Consider the following 21,526-nt stretch of genomic DNA (forward strand, 5'->3'; position numbering starts at 1 on the left):
AAACTGAGATTAGGAGCACTCCCTTTAAGAGTGTGCTCCTAATCTCAGCTCGTTACCTGTATAAAAGACACCTAGGAGCCAGAAATCTTTCTGATTGAGAGGGGGTCAAATACTTATTTCCCTCATTAAAATGCAAATCAATTTATAACATTTTTGACATGCGTTTTTCTCAATATTTTTGTTGTTATTCTGTCTCTCACTGTTCAAATAAACCTACCATTAAAATTATAGACTGATCCTTTCTTTATCAGTGGGCAAACGTAGAAAATCGGCAGGGGATCAAATACTTTTTTCCCCCACTGTACTCAAAATAACTCGTTCTATCTCCTCCCACAGATGCAAAATTGGATTGAGATCTGGTGACTCGGCAGGCCACTGCAGTAAGCTGAATTCACTGTCATGTTCTTGGAACCATTCCTGGACAAGCATTGTGGCATGGGGCAAAATCCTACAAAAAATATATATTTGCAGATGGATCTATTTGCACACTGCTGCCATGAAGGGATGCACCTGATTGGCAAGGATTATTTAGATATCCTGTGGCATTCAAACATTGTTCAACTTTTATCAAGGGGCCCAATGTGTGCCCTGAAAACACACCCCACTCGTCACACCACCACCTTGCAATGCTGACACATGGCATGGATGCATACAGAGGTGTAAAGTTCTTAAGTAAAAATAATTTTAAGGGGTATCTGTACTTTACTATTTATATTGTTGACAACTTTTACTTTTATTTCACTACATTCCTAAAGAAAATAATGTATCGTTTACAACTCAAGTATGACAGTTAGGTACTTTTTCCACCACTGGATGCATGTACTCGTAGTTTCCTCTATACTCTAGTCCTCCTATCAGCGTGAAATAGCAGGAACCAGGATTCATCAGACCAGGCAATATGTTCCCAATTTTCCAGTGTTTTCATGCCACTGCAACCGCAGTTTCTTGTTTTTTGCTGAAAGCTAATGAGGATCCATAATAAATACACAACAACTACATCATTAAGGATGATAGCTTTCACCTGGATTCACCTGGTCAGTCTACTCATGGAAAGAACAGGTTTTGTACACTCAGTGTATGTTGTGTCTACCAGCTCATTCCCACAGAAAACTGCAGAGGGAAGCAGTACCACCCAGTCAACCATCAGAATCCATAGTGAGACGCCTCACAGAGGATATTAAACCTTAAGGGCAAATCCAAGATCATCTCAATATCTTTGCAGTAGAAGCTAACAAAACACACCAAAACTGACAAGGTGCCCACTGATCAGTAAAGTAATGAGAGGCTAACATTCTATAACACTCCCTTTCCTCTGCACAGTTCTCTCACAGTGAGAAACAATAGGATTACAATAGAGTGCTCTACGCTTTCTTCATTTGAGCCAACTCAACGTTGCCAATTACTTTATGAGATGGGAATTAAGTGGAGTGACTAATCTTAGCTGGTCTGAGAGAACTGATGAGGCTTCTCTCCTTTATGTATACATTGGTGTCTTTTTAAATGGCCCAATCTGAATCGCTTCTCACAGTTAGTGCAGTGATAAGGCTTCTCTTAAGTGTGTATCCGTTGGTGTGTTTTTACATTGCCCAATCGGGAGAAACTCTTGCCACATTGAGAGCAGAATTAAGGTGTCTTCTTCCTTGGTGTCTTCTTAACTGGCCCATTCGAGAGAGACGCTTTCCACAGTCAGAGCAGGAGTAAGGCTTCTCTCCTGTGTGTGTTCTCTGATGAACTTTTAGCCAAGTTGATGTTGTGAAGCATTTTTCACAATCAGAGCAAGAGTAAGGCTTCTCTCCTGTGTGTGTTCTTCGATGAACTTTTAGCTCAGTTGATGTTGTGAAGCATTTTACACAGTCAGAGCAGGAGTAAGGCTTCTCTCCCTTATGTATTTGTTGGTGTCTTTTTAAGTGGCCCAGAACAGAGAAACTCTTTCCACAGTCAGAGCAGGAGTAAGGCTTCTCTCCTGTGTGTATACGTTCATGTCGTTTTAAGTGGCACAGTAAAGAGAAACTCGTTCCACAGTCAGAGCAGGAGTAAGGCTTCTCTCCTGTGTGTATATGTGCATGTCGTTTTAAGTGGCTCAGTAGAGAGAAACTCACCGCACAGTCAGAGCAGAAGTAAGGCTTCTCTCCTGTATGGGTTCTCCGATGAACTTTTAGCCTACATGATGTTGTGAAGCATTTTACACAATCAGAGCAGGAGTAAGGCTTCTCTCCTGTATGTGTTCTCTGATGAACTTTTAGCCCAGTTGATGTTGTGAAGCATTTAACACATTCAGAGCAGGAGTAAGGCTTCTCGCCCGTATGTATACGTTCATGTGCTTTTAAGTGTTCCAGTACAGAGAAATTATTTCCACAGTCAGAGCAGGAGTAAGGCTTCTCTCCTGTGTGTATACGTTCATGGTGTTTTAAGGTGCCCAGTTGAGAGAAACTCTTTCCACAATCAGAGCAGGAGTAAGGCTTCTCTCCTGTGTGTATTCTCTGATGAACTTTTAGCTCAGTTGATGTTGTGAAGCATTTTACACAGTCAGAGCAGGAGTAAGACTTCTCTCCTGTATGCACTCTCTGATGAACTGTCAGAGCCTTTGATGTTGTGAAATTCTTCCCACCGTCAGAACAGGAATACCGATTCTCTATTGTGTGTATTTTTAGGTGTATTTTTAGCTTTGCTAGAAATGGGAAAATCTCCTCACAATGTGGGCAGTGGTGAAACCTCTTCGCTCTGTGATCTTCCTGCTGTTGATCTCTGGATGTAGAGAATGTCTCAACACGGTGTCCTGTGTGAACAACATCAGAAGAAACATACAGTTGGTGTGATATACATGTCAATCACATGTATTTTATGTAGCCCTTATTACATTAGAAGTTGTCACAAAGTGCTTTACAGAAACCCAGCCTCAATCCCCAAAGAGCAAGCAATGCAGATGTAGAAGCAAAGTGGCCACGAAAAACTCCCTAGCAAGCAGGAACCTAGGATTTGGCAGGGGGTAGGCCGTCAATGTAAATAATATTTTGTTCTTAACTGACTTGACTAGTTAAATAAAGGTTAAAAAACTAATTTCATTATACTTTAAAACCCTGGCAGTTTGTCTACTTCACTTCTTTAGTCTACTCTCTGAGCACTCCAGATAGCCCAGTTAACTTTTTAGTGATAGGGGGCAGTATTTGGAAATTCGGGATGAATGACGTGCCCAAATTAAACTGCCTGCTACTCTGTCCCAGAAGGTAGGATATGCATATTATTAGTAGATTTGGATAGAAAACACTCTGAAGTTTCTAAAACTGTTTGAATGATGTCTGTGAGTATAACAGAACTAATATGGCAGGCAAGAACCTGAGAAAAATCCAACCAGGAAGTGAGAAATCTGATGCTTGTAGTCTTTTCAAGTCATTGCCTATCTAACACACAGTGACTTATGGTTCATTTTTAACTTCCTAAGGCTTCCACTAGATGTCAACAGTCTTTAGAACCTTGTTTCAGGCTTTTGCAGTGAACAGAGAGCGAACAAGAAGGCCTTGAAGTTGGTGACTCAGAAAATGACATGAGTTCAGTTGCGCGCATTCACGTGAGAGGTAGCTGTGTTCCATAACGTTTTTGAAGACTTTGGAATCGTCCGGTTGGAATATTATGGAAGATTTCTGTTAAAAAGGCCCTAAAGATTGATGCTATACATCGTTTGACATGTTTCTACGAACGTAAATATAACTTTTTTCCCTTTTCGTCGTGAAATGTTCGACGCGCTTCCTACATTTGGAGTAGCTTACTGAACGCGCTAACAACAAGGAGGTATTTGGACATAAATGATGGACTTTATCGAACAAAACAACATTTATTTATTCCCCTATCCTCCAGGCCGGCTCGGTCCTCCCCTCCTGCTCCGTGGCTCGACGACTCACTACGAGCTCACAGAACAGGGCTCCGGGCAGCCGAGCGGAAATGGAGGAAAACTCGCCTCCCTGCGGACCTGGCATCCTTTCCCTCCCTCCTCTCTACATTCTCCTCTTCTGTCTCTGCTGCTAAAGCCACTTTCTACCACTCTAAATTCCAAGCATCTGCCTCTAACCCTAGGAAGCTCTTTGCTACCTTCTCCTCCCTCCTGAATCCTCCTCCCCCTCCCCCCCCTCCTCCCTCTCTGCGGATGACTTCGTCAACCATTTTGAAAAGAAGGTTGACGATATCCGATCCTCGTTTGCTAAGTCAAACGACACTGCTGGTCCTGCTCACACTGCCCTACCCTGTGCTTTGACCTCTTTCTCCCCTCTCTCTCCAGATGAAATCTCGCGTCTTGTGACGGCCGGCCGCCCAACAACCTGCCCACTTGACCCTATCCCCTCCTCTCTTCTCCAGACCATTTCCGGAGACCTTCTCCCCTTCCTCACCTCGCTCATCAACTCATCCTTGACCGCTGGCTACGTCCCTTCCGTCTTCAAGAGAGCGAGAGTTGCACCCCTTCTGAAAAAACCTACACTCGATCCCTCCGATGTCAACAACTACAGACCAGTATCCCTTCTTTCTTTTCTCTCCAAAACTCTTGAACGTGCCGTCCTTGGCCAGCTCTCCTGCTATCTCTCTCAGAATGACCTTCTTGATCCTAATCAGTCAGGTTTCAAGACTGGGCATTCAACTGAGACTGCTCTTCTCTGTGTCACGGAGGCTCTCCGCACTGCTAAATCTAACTCTCTCTCCTCTGCTCTCATCCTTCTAGACCTATCTGCTGCCTTTGATACTGTGAACCATCAGATCCTCCTCTCCACCTTCTCCGAGTTGGGCATCTCCGGCGCGGCCCACGCTTGGATTGCGTCCTACCTGACAGGTCGCTCCTACCAGGTGGCGTGGCGAGAATCTGTCTCCGCACCATGCGCTCTCACCACTGGTGTCCCCCAGGGCTCTGTTCTAGGCCCTCTCCTATTCTCGCTATACACCAAGTCACTTGGCTCTGTCATATCCTCACATGGTCTCTCCTATCATTGCTATGCAGACGACACACAATTCATCTTCTCCTTTCCCCCTTCTGATAACAAGGCGGCGAATCGCATCTCTGCATGTCTGTCAGACATATCAGTGTGGATGACGGATCACCACCTCAAGCTGAACCTCGGCAAGACGGAGCTGCTCTTCCTCCCGGGGAAGGACTGCCCGTTCCATGATCTCGCCATCACGGTTGACAACTCCCTTGTGTCCTCCTCCCAGAGTGCTAAGAACCTTGGCGTGATCCTGGACAACACCCTGTCGTTCTCCACTAACATCAAGGCGGTGACCCGATCCTGTAGGTTCATGCTCTACAACATTCGCAGAGTACGACCCTGCCTCACACAGGAAGCGGCGCAGGTCCTAATCCAGGCACTTGTCATCTCCCGTCTGGATTACTGCAACTCGCTGTTGGCTGGGCTCCCTGCCTGTGCCATTAAACCCCTACAACTCATCCAGAACGCCGCAGCCCGTCTGGTGTTCAACCTTCCCAAGTTCTCTCACGTCACCCCGCTCCTCCGCTCTCTCCACTGGCTTCCAGTTGAAGCTCGCATCCGCTACAAGACCATGGTGATTGCCTATGGAGCTGTGAAGGGAACGGCACCTCCATACCTTCAGGCTCTGATCAGGCCCTACACCCAAACAAGGGCACTGCGTTCATCCACCTCTGGCCTGCTGGCCCCCCTACCTCTGAGGTAGCACAGTTCCCGCTCAGCCCAGTCAAAACTGTTCGCTGCTCTGACACCCCAATGGTGGAACAAGCTCCCTCACGACGCCAGGACAGCGGAGTCAATCACCACCTTTCGGAGACACCTGAAACCCCACCTCTTTAAGGAATACCTAGGATAGGATAAAGTAATCCTTCTACCCCCCCCCCCCCCTTAAAAGATTTAGATGCACTGTTGTAAAGTGGTTGTTCCACTGGATATCATAAGGTGAATGCACCAATTTGTAAGTCGCTCTGGATAAGAGCGTCTGCTAAATGACTTAAATGTAAAAAAAAATGTACATTTATTGTGGACCTGGGATTCCTGAGAGTGCATTCTGATGAAGATCATCAAAGGTAAGTGAATATTTATAATGCTATTTATGATTTTAGATGACTCCAAAATGGCGGGTATCTGTATTGCCTGCTGTTGTTTTCTGAGCGCTGTACTCAGATTATTGCAAAGTGTACTTTCCACGTGACGCTTTTATGAAATCTGTCACAGCGGTTGCATTAAGGAGATGCTTATCTATAATTCTTTGAATGACAGTTTAATATTTTATCAACGTTTATGATGAGTATGTTTGTAAATTTTTGTGCTCATTCACTGGAAGTTTTGGAGGCAAAATATTTTCTGAACATCACGCGCCGATGTAAAATGGGTTTTTTGGATATAAATATGAACTTTATCGAGCAAAACATACATGTATTGTGTAACATTGAGTCCTAGGAGTGTCATCTGATGAAGATCGTCAGAGGTTAGTGCTTAATCTTAGCTGTATTTCTGTTTTTTTGTGACACCTCTCCTGCTTGGAAAATGGCTGTGTGGTTTTTCTTGTTTAGGCTCTGTCCTAACATAATCTAACTTTATGCTTTCGCCGTATAGCCTTTTTGAAATCGGACAATGTGGTTGGATTAAGGAGAAGTGTATCTTTAAAATGATGTAAAATAGTTGTATGTTTGAGAAATTAGAATTATGAGATTTTGTAGTTTTGAATTTGCCACCCTGATATTTCACTGGCTGTTGATAGTGTGTACCGCGGGTGGGACGCTAGCGTCCCAGATGTCCCAGATTAATAAAACAAATGCTGACAATACTGGTGTCAAACCATGCAAGTATCAATAGCATGAAATAACATCTACCTTCTCATTGAAACAGTTCATCATGAAACAGTTCTACTGCAAATTTCATGCACAGTGGGAAGTTGGAATGAATAACAAACTTAGATAGAACCTGATCTTACCATGAGAAACAGATTTCCCAATCGTCTCCTCCTCTTCTTCATCTTTAATGTTGACATTCAGGTCCAGTGTTTGACTGCAGTCTTCCAGCTTCACTGATGCCATCTCTGGATCCTGCAGTGCAAACTGGGCTCCACTGTCACAATCAGGACCCAGTGAATGTAGGCTTGGACATAGTGTGGAATGAGAGAGGCAGGCTGGGTTTGTGCTCACTTTTAATGTTACCGGCCTCAGACTTAATTCTAGTCACCCTGTAGTAACAATGAGAAAAAGACACAAAAATGTAATTGTCTTGACAGTTCTGGCACTTTCTTTATTCTCAATTAAAATATATTCTATTTCTTCTTGTTCAATTATCTAATTCAGTGCTTGACATGGACTGAAATAGGTGTAAGTACTCATTGTGGTTGCCAGTACTGTTATTATTTAGATACAGGAGCTCCACAATACTTATATTCTATAAGAGGAACACGAGCTCAAGCAGTAGAAAATTGAGGTGCCGGTACTCAGCTCTGGTAGGTAAGCATCCCTACGTACTATTTTCCTGAATCATTTTGTCTTCAATGTATTATTTGAATCAAAAACCAATTGTATTTCCCGTCACACCATATTAACATTTATAGACAAAAATAGAAACTGAATGTGTCTGAATATTAGTACTGTCACGTCCTGACCAGTAAAAGGGGTTATTTGTCATTGTAGTTTGCTCAGGGCGTGGCGGGGTGTTTATTTTGTGTGTTTCGGTGTTTTTGGTTTAGGTTCTATGTTTATATCTAGTTTTCTATTTCTATGTTGGGTTTTTGGCAATGACCTCCAATTAGAGGCAGCTGGTTGTCGTTGTCTCTAATTGGAGGCCATATTTAGTTGTGTTTGCTTCACTTGTGTTTTGTGGGTGGTTATTTTCTGTATAGCCTGGGAGCCTTATGGAACTGTTTTTGTCATTTGTTTATTTTGTTTAAGTGTTTTCTTTAAATAAATAAGAAGATGAGCACTTTACCCGCTGCGCCTTGGTCCAATCCTTACGCCGTCTACGACAAATACACATGTAGGAAACTGATAATCATTACATTCAGCTTCAAAACAGTAGTGCACCCGTGAAATTGTCTCTCTTTGACGCAGACAGAGTGGGCGCCGCCATTTTCCCAGCTTGTGAATTTGACAAAATACCAATAACATGCAAAACGAACTCAGAAATCTCAAATAAATTGATTATTTATCAAATTAAGTTACCTTGATAAAATGATGTACACCCACTCAGACAAACCCAAAGTCTCTAGCTATGTGGCTCATAAAATAGTTATCACGTTCTTCACTTGGTTTGACACAAAAATAACAAATCAACCCTTTATCAAACGTGATAATACATTAACACATGTGTTACCTAGCATGGTATAACATGTTCTTTTGATATTAGAAAGTTTAAACGTGCTATTACATACCTGTGGTAATACATAGAAACCGACACAAAGGTTCTTGACGTCACAGTTCTGGCGCTTTCTTTATTGTGAAGAATGGTGCATGCCTGCCTGAAACTTACTGTTCTCCCACTACAACAGTGCAGCCACAGACAGAACAACAAGACAGATATTTCACTGGATGTATAAATGTGAAGAATCTGCTTAGCGTTTCCGTTCACTATCAAATATGCCCACTGGCCGGCAGTGGGAGAAAATGGGACGAGATGGATTTTGGCCGACATTCTGCAAATGTTCTAATCGATGAAACATCTGAGCTTAATACAGTTTTGTTTCCAAAACTAAAATCTGTTATGAACAGAGTGGACTAAGTTTTGTAGACTTCACCCTTTGCACAAGTTTTTTTTAAATCACGTTGTTTACAAGGAACGAAAAGGCGAATTGAGTTATTGCACACGAGCGCTCCACAGAGGAGGCATTTCCTAACAGAAATATGCAGATGTTTGCTAGAACGCGCCAATAGGATCTCGCTAGATCGTGCTTGGCACTGCCCACTATGACTCATCTGATCCCATTGGAAACAACCAGCTGTGGTCTATCTTGATTTAGTTATAAAGATCTTTGGTGCAATCGTCCATGCATTCAGGAATTATTGGGATGGCCCTACCCCGTTATATGAGAAGCGCAGTGCTTGTTGTTGGATCCTCCGGCACCTCTGAGTTTTGTAGTCTTTCGTTCCGGAACCCATTTGCCAGGATCAGGTAGCCTACATTTTGTGGCATGAAAAGTAATTTCCACTGTTTGGATTGTAACAATCAGAGTAATTACATTTGGATTCCTCTGGAATTGTCATGTCCCCTAAAAACGTAATGTGAAAACGTGCCTGATATTCTAAGAATGTATTAATGTTGGGCCGTCCCAGGTTTATGCTTTGTGCAACATTGTAGCCTATTTAGACCAAGGCGTGGCCATTGCTGTGGTGAGAGAGAAGCACGCCTGTATCTCTCACAAAACCAAAATGAGATTCACTTTCTATGATTTTTCCCCCTATCTGTGCTGTTATAAACTCAGGAAAAAAAAGAAACGTCCCTATTTCAGGACCCAGTATTTAATAGATCATTCTTAAATATCAAAATAACTTCACAGATCTTCATTGTAAATGGTTTAAACACTGTTTCCCATGCGTGTTCAATGAACCATAAACAATTAATGAACATGCACCTGTGGAACAGTCATTAAGACACTAACAGCTTACAGACGGTAGTAATTTAAGGTCACAGTTATGAAAACTTAGGACACTAAAGAGGCCTTTCTACTGACTCTGAAAAACACCAAAAGAAAGATGCCCAGGGTCCCTGCTCATCTGCGTGAACGTGCCTTAGGCATGCTGCAAGAATGCAAGGAAGCATGAGGACTGCAAATGTGGCTAGGGCAATAAATTGCAATGTCCGTACTGTGAGACGCCTAAGACAGCGCTACAGGGAGACAGGACGGACAGCTGGTCGTCCACGCAGTGGCAGACCACGTGTAACAACACCTGCACAGGATCGGTACATCTGAACATCACACCTGCGGGACAGGTACAGGATGGCAACTACAACTGCCCGAGTTACACCAGGAACGCACAGTCCCTCCATCAGCGCTCAGACTGTCCGCAATAGGCTGAGAGAGGCTGGACTGAGGGCTTTGTTGGGGTTCGTTCATTCCATGTCCCTTGCAAATCATTGGCTCATCAGACCAAGCCCATGCATCCACAACTACACAAACATAGAGTTTCAGTGTTATCTAAAAGCTAGGCACTAAATGTTCACTCCCCAAAGTTGATTTATTGTGAAATGTTTGATTAGACTCTTATCTCTCACACATTTCTCAGACAGTTTCTTTATAAGAGGCAGAGACTAGAAAAGTACTGTGGAACAATATTAAACCTAATAACGTATATATTTTGTTCATCTGTAGTCTAGGACCCTATAAATGTGAGGAGGGAGGGGTCTTATAACCCCCCCCCCCCCCCTTCTATTAATACAACATAAGCATAATCAATTATTATAATACATCAAACATTTAGTACAGCCCTATCATGACCCCTAGGTGAATCTCTAACAGCTTGTAGGCCTGTTGTAAGGCAGGTCCTCACCAGACATCACCGGCAACAACGTCACCTATGGGCACAAACCCACCGTCACTGGACCAGACAGGACTGGCAAAAAGTGCCCTTCACTGACGAGTTGTGGTTTTGTCTCACCAGGGGTTATGGTCAGATTCTTGTTTATCGTTAAAGGAATGAGCGTTACACCGAGGCCTGTACTCTGGAGCGGGATCGATTTGGAGGTGGAGGGTCCGTCATGGTCTGGGGCGGTGTGTCACAGCATCATCGGACTGAGCTTGTTGTCATTGCAGGCAATCTCAACACTGTGCGTTACAGGGAAGACATCCTTCTCCCTCATGTGGTACCCTTCCTGCAGGCTCATCCTGTCATGACCCTCCAGCATGACAATGCCACCAGCCATATTGCTCGTTCTGTGTGCGATTTCATGAAAGAGAGGAATGTCAGTGTTTTGCCATGGCCAGTGAAGAGCCCGGATCTCAATCCCATTGAGCACGTCTGGGACCTGTTGGATCGGAGGGTGAGGGCTAGGGCCGTTCCCCACCAGAAATATCTGGGAACTTGCAGGTGCCTTGGTGGAAGAGTGGGGTAACATCTCACAGCAAGAACTGGCAAATCTGGTGCAGTCCATGAGGAGGATATGCAGTGCAGTACTTAATGCAGCTGGTGGCCACACCAGATACTGACTGTTACTTTTGATGTTGACCCCCTTTTGTTCAGGGACACATTTTTCCATTTCTGTTAGTCACATGTCTGTGGAACTTGTTCAGTTTATGTCTCAGTGGTTGAATCTTGTTATGTTCATACAAATATTTACACATGTTAAGTTTGCTGAAAATAAACGCAGCTGACAGTGAGAGGACGTTTCTTTTTTTGTTAAGTTTAGATATGAGCCGACAACTATTATCTCTCCAGCATTGCACTTAATTTATTTCCTAATAGAATAATAGCTGCAATCTGTTCAGAAATAAATTAAATAATTCCCAATACTACACCAGGAGTAAGCCTAGAATTTAGCTACAGAGGATCAACAGCTAATTTCAAAAAAATTGCCTAGCTGTGGATTGTGTGTAGCCAAATCGCAAGGCATGTCTACAGTCAGGAACATGTGGCAAATCTGTCAGTGAACAGCATGCAGCCAAAACAAGCCTTTAGCAATATTTCTAATACAGTCACTGGAAATCACAGGTTGTAAAGCAAATGGATCCTGCTGAAAATAAAATACTAATCTATCTGTATGTTACCAAGTTATCAACTTCCAAATATGAGCGAACAGCAATGTTTTACAAAGTAAAGCAAGAGAGAGAAGCTTTTGGCCGGTGAGTGAGCTGCACATAATTGGGTGAGTCAGTGAAACTGGAAAGCTTTTTTAGGACTATAATTTCCTCCTCATATTGTACAATGTGCTTCTCCGCAGACCTAGGCTATTGATGGATTAAAGACAAGGTCATTTTTATTGACCTCAGATTCTCAGTTTGTCAGAGTCAAAGTAGCCTGTCATTTTGGTCATTTGTGACGTACTAAAAAGATTCTGCGAAAGTCTCCAGTCATCTAAAATGATGTAGAACTGCATGAAATCCTTTTATAAAAAGGCCACATTTTTCCCGGACTCTAGGCTACAAAAAATGTACTCCATGTGTGTCACTTCTGTAAGCGTCTCAACACCACTGCTCCCGAGTGGCGCAGCGGTTTAAGGCACTGCATCTCCATGCAAGAGGCATCACGACAGTCCCTGGTTCGAATCCAGTCTGTATCACATCCGGACGTGATTGGGAGTCCCATAGAGCAGTGCACAATTGGCCCAGCATTGTCCCGGTTTGGCCGGGTAGGACATAATTGTAAATAAGAATTTGTTCTTATCTGACTTGCCTAGTTAAATAAGGATAAAATAAATAAAATCAAAAAAGAATATGTCAGTATGCTAAAGCCATGAAAATAAATGCAATGCTTTATTATAAAGGTGATTTTTATTTTTTATGTGTTCTGGTACCTCAGAGAACCCCAGGTCACCCCCCTCTCGGGCTCCCTTTTTGTTCCGGCACCTCCCAATTTACAAATGAAGCACCGGAGAAGTGGATAGCTGCCGCTGCCTCCTCCGGGACCCATCTCCTTTGCATAGAGTTCATCGGGCTGTTAATTGTGGCATCTGGAATGTTTTCCCACTGCTCTTCAAAGGCTGTGTGAAATTCCTGGATATAGTAGGGAACTGGAACAAGCTGTCGTACACGTTGATCCGGACTATCCCGAACATGCTCAAAAGGGTGACATGTCTGGTGAGTATGCAGGCCATGGAATTGGGAAAATTTCAGCATTTTCAATTGTGTACAATGTCTTGCGACATGGGGCTGTGCATTGTCATGCTGAAACATGAGATGATGGCGGCGGATGAATGGCAGGACAATGGGCCTCAGGATCGTGTCATGGTATCTCTGTGCATTCAAATTGCCTTTGATAAAATGCAGTTGTCTGTAGCTTATGCCTGTCCATACCATAACCCCACCGCCACCATGGGGCGCTCTGTTCAAAACGTTGACATCAGGGATCCCCATTAGCTGCTGGCAAGGTACCTACTCAGATACTCTTGTCCCCAGCACAAGGTGCACCTGTTTAATGATGATCATGCTATTTAATCAGCTTCTTGATATGCCTCACCTGTCAGGTGGATGGATTATCTTAGCAAAGGAGAAATGCTCACTAACAGGGATGTAAACGGATTTGTGCACAACATTTGCGAGAAATAAGTGTGTGCCAGGAACATTTCTGGGATCTTTTTTTTCACCTCACGAAACATGGGTCCAACACCTTACATGATGCGTTTACACTGGCTTGCGAAAGTAATCACCCCCCTTTGCATTTTTCATATTTTGTTGCCTTACAAACTGGAATTAAAATAGATTTTTTGGGGGGGGGGTTGTATCATTTGATTTACACAACATGCCTACCACTTTGAAGATGCAAAATATTTTTTATTGTGAAACAAACAAGAAATAAGACCAAATAAAAACAGAAAACTTGAGCGTGCATAACTATTCAATACTTTGTAGAGCCACCTTTTGCAGCAATTACAGCTGCAAGTCTCTTGGGGTATGTATCTATAAGCTTGGCACATCTAGCCACTGGGATTTTTGCCCATTCTTCAAGGCAAAACTGCTCCAGCTCCTTCAAGTTGGATGACCAGTTTCCCAATCCCTGCCGATGAAAAACATCCCCACAGCATGATGCTGCCACCTCCATGCTTCACTGTGGGGATGGTATTCTCAGGGGAATGAGAGGTGTTGGGTTTGCGCCAGACATAGCACTTTCCTTGATGGCCAAAAAGCTCAATGTTAGACTCATCTGACCAGAATACCTTCTTCCATATGTTTGGGGAGTCTCCCACATGCCTTTTGGCGAATGCCAAACATTTTTGCTTCCGTGAAGCCCAGCTCTGTGGAGTGCACGGCTTATAGTGGTCCTATGGAAAGATACTCCAATCTCCGCTGTGGAGCTTTACAGCTCCTTCAGGGTTATCTTTGGTCTCTTTGTTGCCTCTCTGATTAATGCCCTCTTTGCCTGGTCCGTGAGTTTTGGTGGGCGGCCCTCTCTTGGCTGGTTTGTTGTGGTGCCATATTTTTTCTATTTTTTAATAATGGAGATAATGGTGCTCCGTGGGATGTTCAAAGTTTCTGATATTTTTTTATAACTCAACTCGATCTGTACTTCTCCACAACTTTGTCCCTGACCTGTTTGGAGCGCTCCTTGGTCTTCATAGCGCCGCTTGCTTGTTGGTGCCCCTTGCTTAGTGGTGTTGCAGACTCTGGAGCCTTTCAGAACAGGTGTAGATATACTGAGATCATGTGACACTTAAGATTGCACACAGGTGGATTTTATTTAACTAATTATGTGACTTCTGAAGGTAATTGGTTGCACCAGATCTTATCTCGGGGCTTCATAGCAAAGGGGGTGAATACATATGCATGCACCACTTTTCAGTTTTTTTGAGAGAAAAAAATGTGAAATATTTGAAACAAGTTATTTTTTTCATTTCACTTCACCAATTTCAACTATTTTGTGTATGTCCATTTCATGAAATTGAAATATAAATCCATTTAAATTACAGGTTGTAATGGAACAAAATAGGAAAAACGCCAAGGGGGTGAATACTTTTGCAAGGCACTGTATGTTTGTTCAGTGTATACAGTATTTTCAAAATCATACAAACTATCAATAACAACATTTTAATTAAACTAAATCAGCATGCTTTTCTGTTCTAATCAGGTCCCTACACAGGCTGAGAAGGATCCTGTAAGAGCAGAAAAGTTTCTGGTGACAGTAGTCCTTGCAGTCTTGGAGGCCCAAAAACGTCCCAGCTGCAGATATAATGATGTCCAGCTACTTGGACTTCTTGTGCAGTACAATTCATAACTGTGGCTATAAATGCTAAAAAATCCATCTTCTTCACAGTAAGTGTATCCAGATCACTTGATTGACGTAAAACATTTGCAACTGGTTGTGGTGCATCCACTGCCATATCTTCTTCAGAACTGTGGCCTCTTGCCCCTATAACGCTCTTCACCACCTCCACATAGGAGATTTGCTGTACAGTACTGATCCTTGACACCTCAACCTCTTTCACCCTAACAGGGCACTCTGGGAATTCAGGAATATGACCCCCACCACAGTTGCATACATTTCCGTCTGCAAACACTTGACATGTGGCCAAACTTTTTACATTTCTTGCATTGCGTCGGGTTTTACACAAACTCTCTTATGGGGTATCTTTTATATCCCAGCTTCAGATAGGGTGGTAGATACTCTTCATCAAACATCAATAATAGATATGAACTTTGCTCCTTTTTCACATTCTACATACGGGTCAAGCGACGTGCACGTGCGTCCTTCTTCTTCTTTGGGATTTGGTTGGCGGATCGCATCAAACTTTTAGCTGCATACTCCTACTGTACTGGTGAATAATGAATAAGCTAAATCATGCAAATATAACTTGTCTGTCTAAGCAGTATATAGGAGAACTAACGGGACTGCCCTGGCAGAGCTCCTGACTGACGTGTACTATGGTGCTTTAAGTTTGTTAGAACCTCTCTAGCTTGCTGATAATAAAGAATGATTCATTTAAGTTCGACTGAGTCCCTTTGTGGTGATTTTCCACAATAAAACCCCCACCACCCCATTCCACTATTTAACCCTATCTAGTCCTATGCCAGACCACTACCACTCAACACCCCCTGCAGTTGTTCTGCAGTAAATCCTTGCAATCCCAAGTACTTCTCTGCCGCAGCTACCACAACCTCTATCTGTGACTTTCTATCCATTTCTGCATTATAATTGACAATCACGGCTATAAACGCTAAAAAGCACACCTTACTGAAGCACATATTCTTCCCATCACTCTTTCTTGGTCTCTGCCTTCTCACAGGAATCCTCTCAAGATCACTCACCCTGTACCCATCTTCCTCTACCACTCTCTTCACTGCATCGGCATACAACACTTTCTGTACAACTGTAACCCTGGCAACTTCAATCTGCCTTTCTCTCACCTGACACCTCAGATCTCCAGCCCCATTGGCACCCCCACAACTAACACACAGAACTTTATCCACCGATACCACACATTCCTTCATCTCATGCCCTCCTGCACACTTCTCACATCTAGGCATCTCACTCCTACACACTGCTGCAACAGGCCCATAAACCTGACACCTAAAACACTAGTATTTACGGAACAAAAGCGCTCACGGGATAACTGACACTTCCTACCTTGACCTTATCTGGCAGAGACTCTGCATCAAAACTCCACATGACAGACAATGTCTTCTCTGTTTCCCTGCGCTCTACACCGGATCAACGTCTCACCAAAAGATGGGCATCACAGACACCTGGAATATTCCATTTCAACTGCTCCTCCTTAACACTTAAACCTGTTTTGGTACCCTCACCCAGATCTGTGCCTCAACATAATCCTTTCATTTAGCTCTATGGACAATTGTGTCTGAATATTATTACACATGTAGAAAACTGATAATCACCGCACTGCCTGCACTGAAGTCTGTTGACGCAGACCGAGTGTTATTAACTGACTTGTCTAGTTAAATAAAGGTTTCACACACACCAAAAAGTTATTTTGTTAGCATTTACATATGTCCCCATTACCAGTAAAACATAATCAAGTCGCTCTGGATAAGAGCGTCTGCTAAATGACGTAAATGTAAAACCTATTTCTTTCACTTACTTGCTGTGCTGTTTCCTTGTTCGTTTGTTCAGTAGTTTCATTCTCAACCAGGATTTCTATGGAACGCCGTGGGTCTTTGCGTGTCAAAAAAGATACATGTCAAATAACACTATTTGACATGTCAAATAAGCTTGTTGACCAATCAGGACCTGAATACGACTGCCCGTCACATAATAATTTTATGAGTTCATACATTTTTTACGTAGTTATTACACATTGATTACACAATCACTCGTATTTCATATGTCAACGATTGGATGCAAACAATGTTCTTCCCCAAAAACATAGCAAACCGACATAATCTGTTTCAGTTGCTAGCCACAATAAGGATTAGCCACAATAGTGGATTTTGCAGTTAGCCTTCAAAATACAAGTATGGCATAATTCTACTATTTGTATTAATTTGCATCACTGTCAATGACACTTTTTATTTTGAAGACAAATTCCACTATTCTGCCTAATCCTTATTGTAGCTAGCTTCACAACACATAACCCGGTCCTGTCGAGCGTCACTAGCCAGATGAAGCTAGCTGGCTGCTTATAACGGAAGCTTTGGGCAACAGGGTTAAGTAGCTGGCTAGCTGTTTATTTTCATGAACTGAAGTTCATTTTCAATAGGCGAACAACAAGTGGCAACCTAGCTAATACTTACTCACAAGGATTCCTAAATCATTGCTAAGAATAATGAAAATGACTGCAGTTTCTACTGGTCATTGGCTAGTTGTATTGGTGCTAGCTAAGGTACCAGGCTACAGCTAGCTACCGCAAAAGTTGCGTTCGAACAAAGTGTGCTTTATTACCAACGCGGTATTGTAAACACATAGTTCGTGGCCGGTTTGCTTGTTTGCAGACTTCTTTTGTACAGCTTTGACAGTGCAACTGTATCTTTTTTGACACACAATGACCCAAACGGCGTTCCATAGCCTGTATGTCGTGAAGCTAATAGCAGTGACGCTATTACTGTGTAACTCCGGTAGGGCAACATCGGAAAAATAGAGCACTTGGTTGTGTGTACCAGTGCTCGACCAGTCGGTGAAAGCCAACATCACCCACGACAGAGAACGGTTGATTGTCAAGGGCAATGAATTGCATTATCTTGGCTTTAATGGATTTCGCCTTTGTTTCACTGAAATGTTCTTACTCTTTCAAATGACTGGTCGATCCACACAGCAGACATGGAGGGCTAGGATAGGAATGCTGTGTTGCATGTGTAGTGCAAAATTTCACGTGAGTTCATTAGGTCCGGTATATGTTATTTAAGGTATGCACGTCAGCTTTGACATCGGTTTGAAATAACATCTACCTTCTCATTGAAACAGTTCATCCTGAAACAGTTCTACAGCAACTTTTCATGCACAGTGGGAAGTTGGAATGAAAAACACAAACTTAGAACCTGCTCTTACCATGAGAAACAGATGTCCCAATCTTCTCCTCTTCTTCTTCATCTTTAATGTTGGCATTCAGCTCCAGTGTTTGACTACAGTCTTCCAGCTTCACTGATGCCATCTCTGTATCCTGCAGTGCAAACTGGGCTCTACTGTCACAATCAGGACCCAGTGACTGTAGGTTTGGACTCAGTGCGGAAGGAGAGTGTAGTGGAAATATTCAGTCAATGTCTTTCCAGACTTTTTTATACAGTTTTCCTCCTTACGTCACACACATAGTAACTCCTCTTTATGTTAATGTTTCATCCCCTCTGGCATTTAGCCACCCTTATCTTATTGCCTTGCACTAACTTTAGCTTGGTTTCACATTAGGGCATAGATTCCATTTGTGGAGTAACCATAGCAACAGTAAATATTAGGCCATAGCAATGGTACAAAAATAAACAGACACGCCCACTCCCAAGACAGGTGCATGTAGGGCATAGATTCCATTTGTGGCATAACCATAGCAACAGTACATATTAGGCTATAGCAATGGTACAATAATAAACAGACATGCCCACTCCCAAGACAGGTGCATGTTTAATGGTGCCTAATGACCTAGACACACATATAGAGTGCACTTATTCTGCTGACTACTCTAAGATGTATAATGTGCACACATTTACTGGAAAATTCCCAATAAGAGGCAGTCTGAGTCTGTCCTCACTGTTGATGTTACTGGCCTCAGACTTAATCTGAGTCGGTCTGTAGTAATAAAGAGAAACGGACACAAAAGTTAGTCTTGACAGTTCTGGCACTTTCTTTACTCTCTAAAAATATTGTTTATATTTAGGGGCAGGAGCTCCACAATACTGTTGAGCTAATATTCTATAAGAGGAACATGAGCTCAAACGGTAGACATTTGAGGTGACGGTTCTCAGCTCCGGTGAGCTCCTGTCCAAGTCAAGCACTGATCTCATTTCAATAAATCTGGTAACTAAGCATAGACAACAAAACATGAATTAGTTCACATTAGACAAAGTATACATTTTAAATTAGGCTACAGAACTTAATCTATAGTAGATTTCTGAATTCACATAAATGACTCAAAAAACATTTATTACAAGTTTGCAGTATGTTTTAGGCAGCACTATGTACTATTTTTCTGAACAAACTATTCTAAAAGTGGATAAAAGTTGAAGGCAAAAAGGGGCAAAAGTAGTGAAAATTAGGAGCCATATCATCCTCCACTCACTATCACAAGTTAGTAACCATCAATTCCATTTCTATTCGAGTCAATTCCATTACTATTGGAGTTAATTCAGAAAGCAAACCAAATTCCAATTCCAAATGTTCCTCTTTTCAAAGGATTGATGATAACTGTAATTTCAGTGTTCAATTAACTGGAATTGCATTTTTTTTAAATGCTGGCAATACTGGTATCAAACCATGCAAGTGTCAGTAGCATGAAATAACATCTACTTTCTCATTGAAACTGTTCATCACAAAACTTTTCATACACAGTAGAAAGTTGGAACGAACAACAAACTTAGTTAGAACCTGCTCTTACCATGACAAACTATCAGATTTCCTAATCTTCTCCTCCTCTTCTTCATCTTTAATGTTGACATTCAGCTCCAGTGTTTGACTACAGTCTTCCAGCTTCACTGATGCCATCTCTGGATCCTGCAGTGCAAACTGGGCTCCACTGTCACAATCAGGACCCAGTGACTGTAGGTTTGGACTCAGTGTGGAAGGAGAGAGGCAGGCTGGGTTTGTCCTCACTGTTGATGTTACCGGCCTCAGACTTAATCTCTGTAGTAATAAAGAATAACGGACACAAAAGTCATTGTCTTCACAGCTCTGGTGTAACAGTGTTGGTTCCGTCCCTCTCTTCGCCCCAACCTGGGCTCGAACCAGGGACCCTTGCACACATCAACAACTGACACCCACGAAGCATCGTTACCCATCGCGCCACAAAAGCCTCGGCTCTTGCAACACAAGGGGAAACAACCACTTCAGGTCTCAGAGCGAGTGACGTCACTCATTGAAACGCTATTAGCGCGTACCACCGCTAACTAACTAGCCATTTCACATCGGTTACACTTGCGCATTTCTTTATTCTCTAAAAATATATTATATTTTTTCTTGTTCAATTATCTAATTTCAGTAGATTAGGTAGCTAAACGTTGTCAACAAAACATGAATTCACATTAGACACAAATACTTTAAATTAGACAACGTAAGTTGCACTTAACCTGTGGTAGAGTTCCTAAATTCATATAAATGACTCAAAAATCATTTAGTACGAGGTTGCAGTATGTTTTAGGCAGCACTATGTACTATTTTCCTGAATAACCTTGTCTTCGCTGTATTATTTCACACACAACCAATGGTCAGTGGTGGAAAAAAGTACTAAATTCTTATATTTGAGTGAAAGTTAAAAGAAACTGCTATAGATCAAATTCCGTATATTAATAAAGCTACAATATGTATATTTTTGGGCAACCTGACCAAATGCACATAGAAATGTGAGTTATAGATCTGTCAGTCTCATTGAAAGCAAGTCTAAGAAGCGGTAGATCTGTTCTGTGTGTGATATTTCTATGCTTTCCCTTCCTAAGTTTAGTTCTTGTCTTGTCTTTTGGTTTTGTACACCTAAATAGAGGATAACTACCGCTCATTCGGAAAGTATTCAGACCCCTTGACTTTTTCCACATTTTGTTACGTTACAGCCTTATTCTAAAATTGATTAAATAAAATGTTTTCCTCATCAATCTACACACAAAACCCAATAATTAAAAAGCAAAAACAGGTTTAGACATTTTTGCAAATGTTTTAAAAACAAACAAAAAACTAACATTTTACATAAGTATTCACTCTGACAGAGCTCCAGAGTTTCTCTGTGGAGATGGGAGAAACTCCCCAAATACAGGTCTGCCAAGCTTGTAGCGTCATACCCAAGAAGAATCAAGGCTGTAATTGCTCCCAAAGGTGCTTTTTTAAATTATTTTTTTCATTTTTAGCTTCAACAAAGTACTGAGTAAAGGGTCTGAATACTTATGTAAATGTTGTATTTAAGTTTTTACTTTGTCATTATGGAGTATTGTGTGTAGATTGATGAGGGGAAAAAAACTATTTAATCCATTTTAGAATAAGGCTGTAACGTAATAAAATGTGGAAAAAGTCAAGGGGTCTGAATACTTTCAAAATGCACTGTACAATATTTGTGGTTATGGAAAAGTTATTTCACAGCAGTTTAGATGGTACAATGATTCTCCACACCGCTGGTTTTGTCACAAACTGAAATTATCAGTTTTATTCAAATTCATGCAACCAGGAAATGGAGGAGGGATTTCTGCATAACGCATCTTTAAGCAAACCAGACTGTTTTTATTTATTTATGGATGGCCAGGGGCACACTCCAACACTCAGGCATCATTTACAAACTGTCACATCCTGACCCTAGTAAGATGTAATTTTCTATAGTAGAGT

The 21,526-nt window shown here is 42.1% G+C and overlaps 1 protein-coding gene across 1 annotated transcript; it reads right to left on the bottom strand.

The window, feature by feature from the left end:
* Positions 1–207: 207 nt before the first annotated feature.
* On the bottom strand, positions 208–18,423 carry LOC145850178 (uncharacterized). Its single transcript, XM_045698554.2, has 3 exons — positions 18,068–18,423; positions 6,919–7,167; positions 208–2,776 (listed from the first exon to the last, which is right to left on the bottom strand). Exons 2-3 carry the CDS (start codon positions 7,019–7,021, stop codon positions 1,578–1,580), a joined length of 1,302 nt encoding a protein of 433 aa, XP_045554510.2. The 5' UTR covers positions 7,022–7,167; positions 18,068–18,423; the 3' UTR covers positions 208–1,577.
* Positions 18,424–21,526: the final 3,103 nt, after the last annotated feature.

The sequence above is a fragment of the Salmo salar genome, chromosome 17 (genome assembly GCF_965601325.2).
Source record: "Salmo salar chromosome 17, fSalSal1, whole genome shotgun sequence".
NCBI classification, from domain to species: domain Eukaryota; kingdom Metazoa; phylum Chordata; class Actinopteri; order Salmoniformes; family Salmonidae; genus Salmo; species Salmo salar.

Coding starts and splice junctions, on each gene's coding strand:
- LOC145850178 (XM_045698554.2), bottom strand. CDS start 7,021: ATGGCATCAGTGAAGCTGGAAGACTGCAGTCAAACACTGGACCTGAAT. Junction 2,777..6,918: donor TGGGAAATCTGTTTCTCATG/GTAAGATCAGGT, acceptor TTGTTCACACAG/GACACCGTGTTGAGACATTC.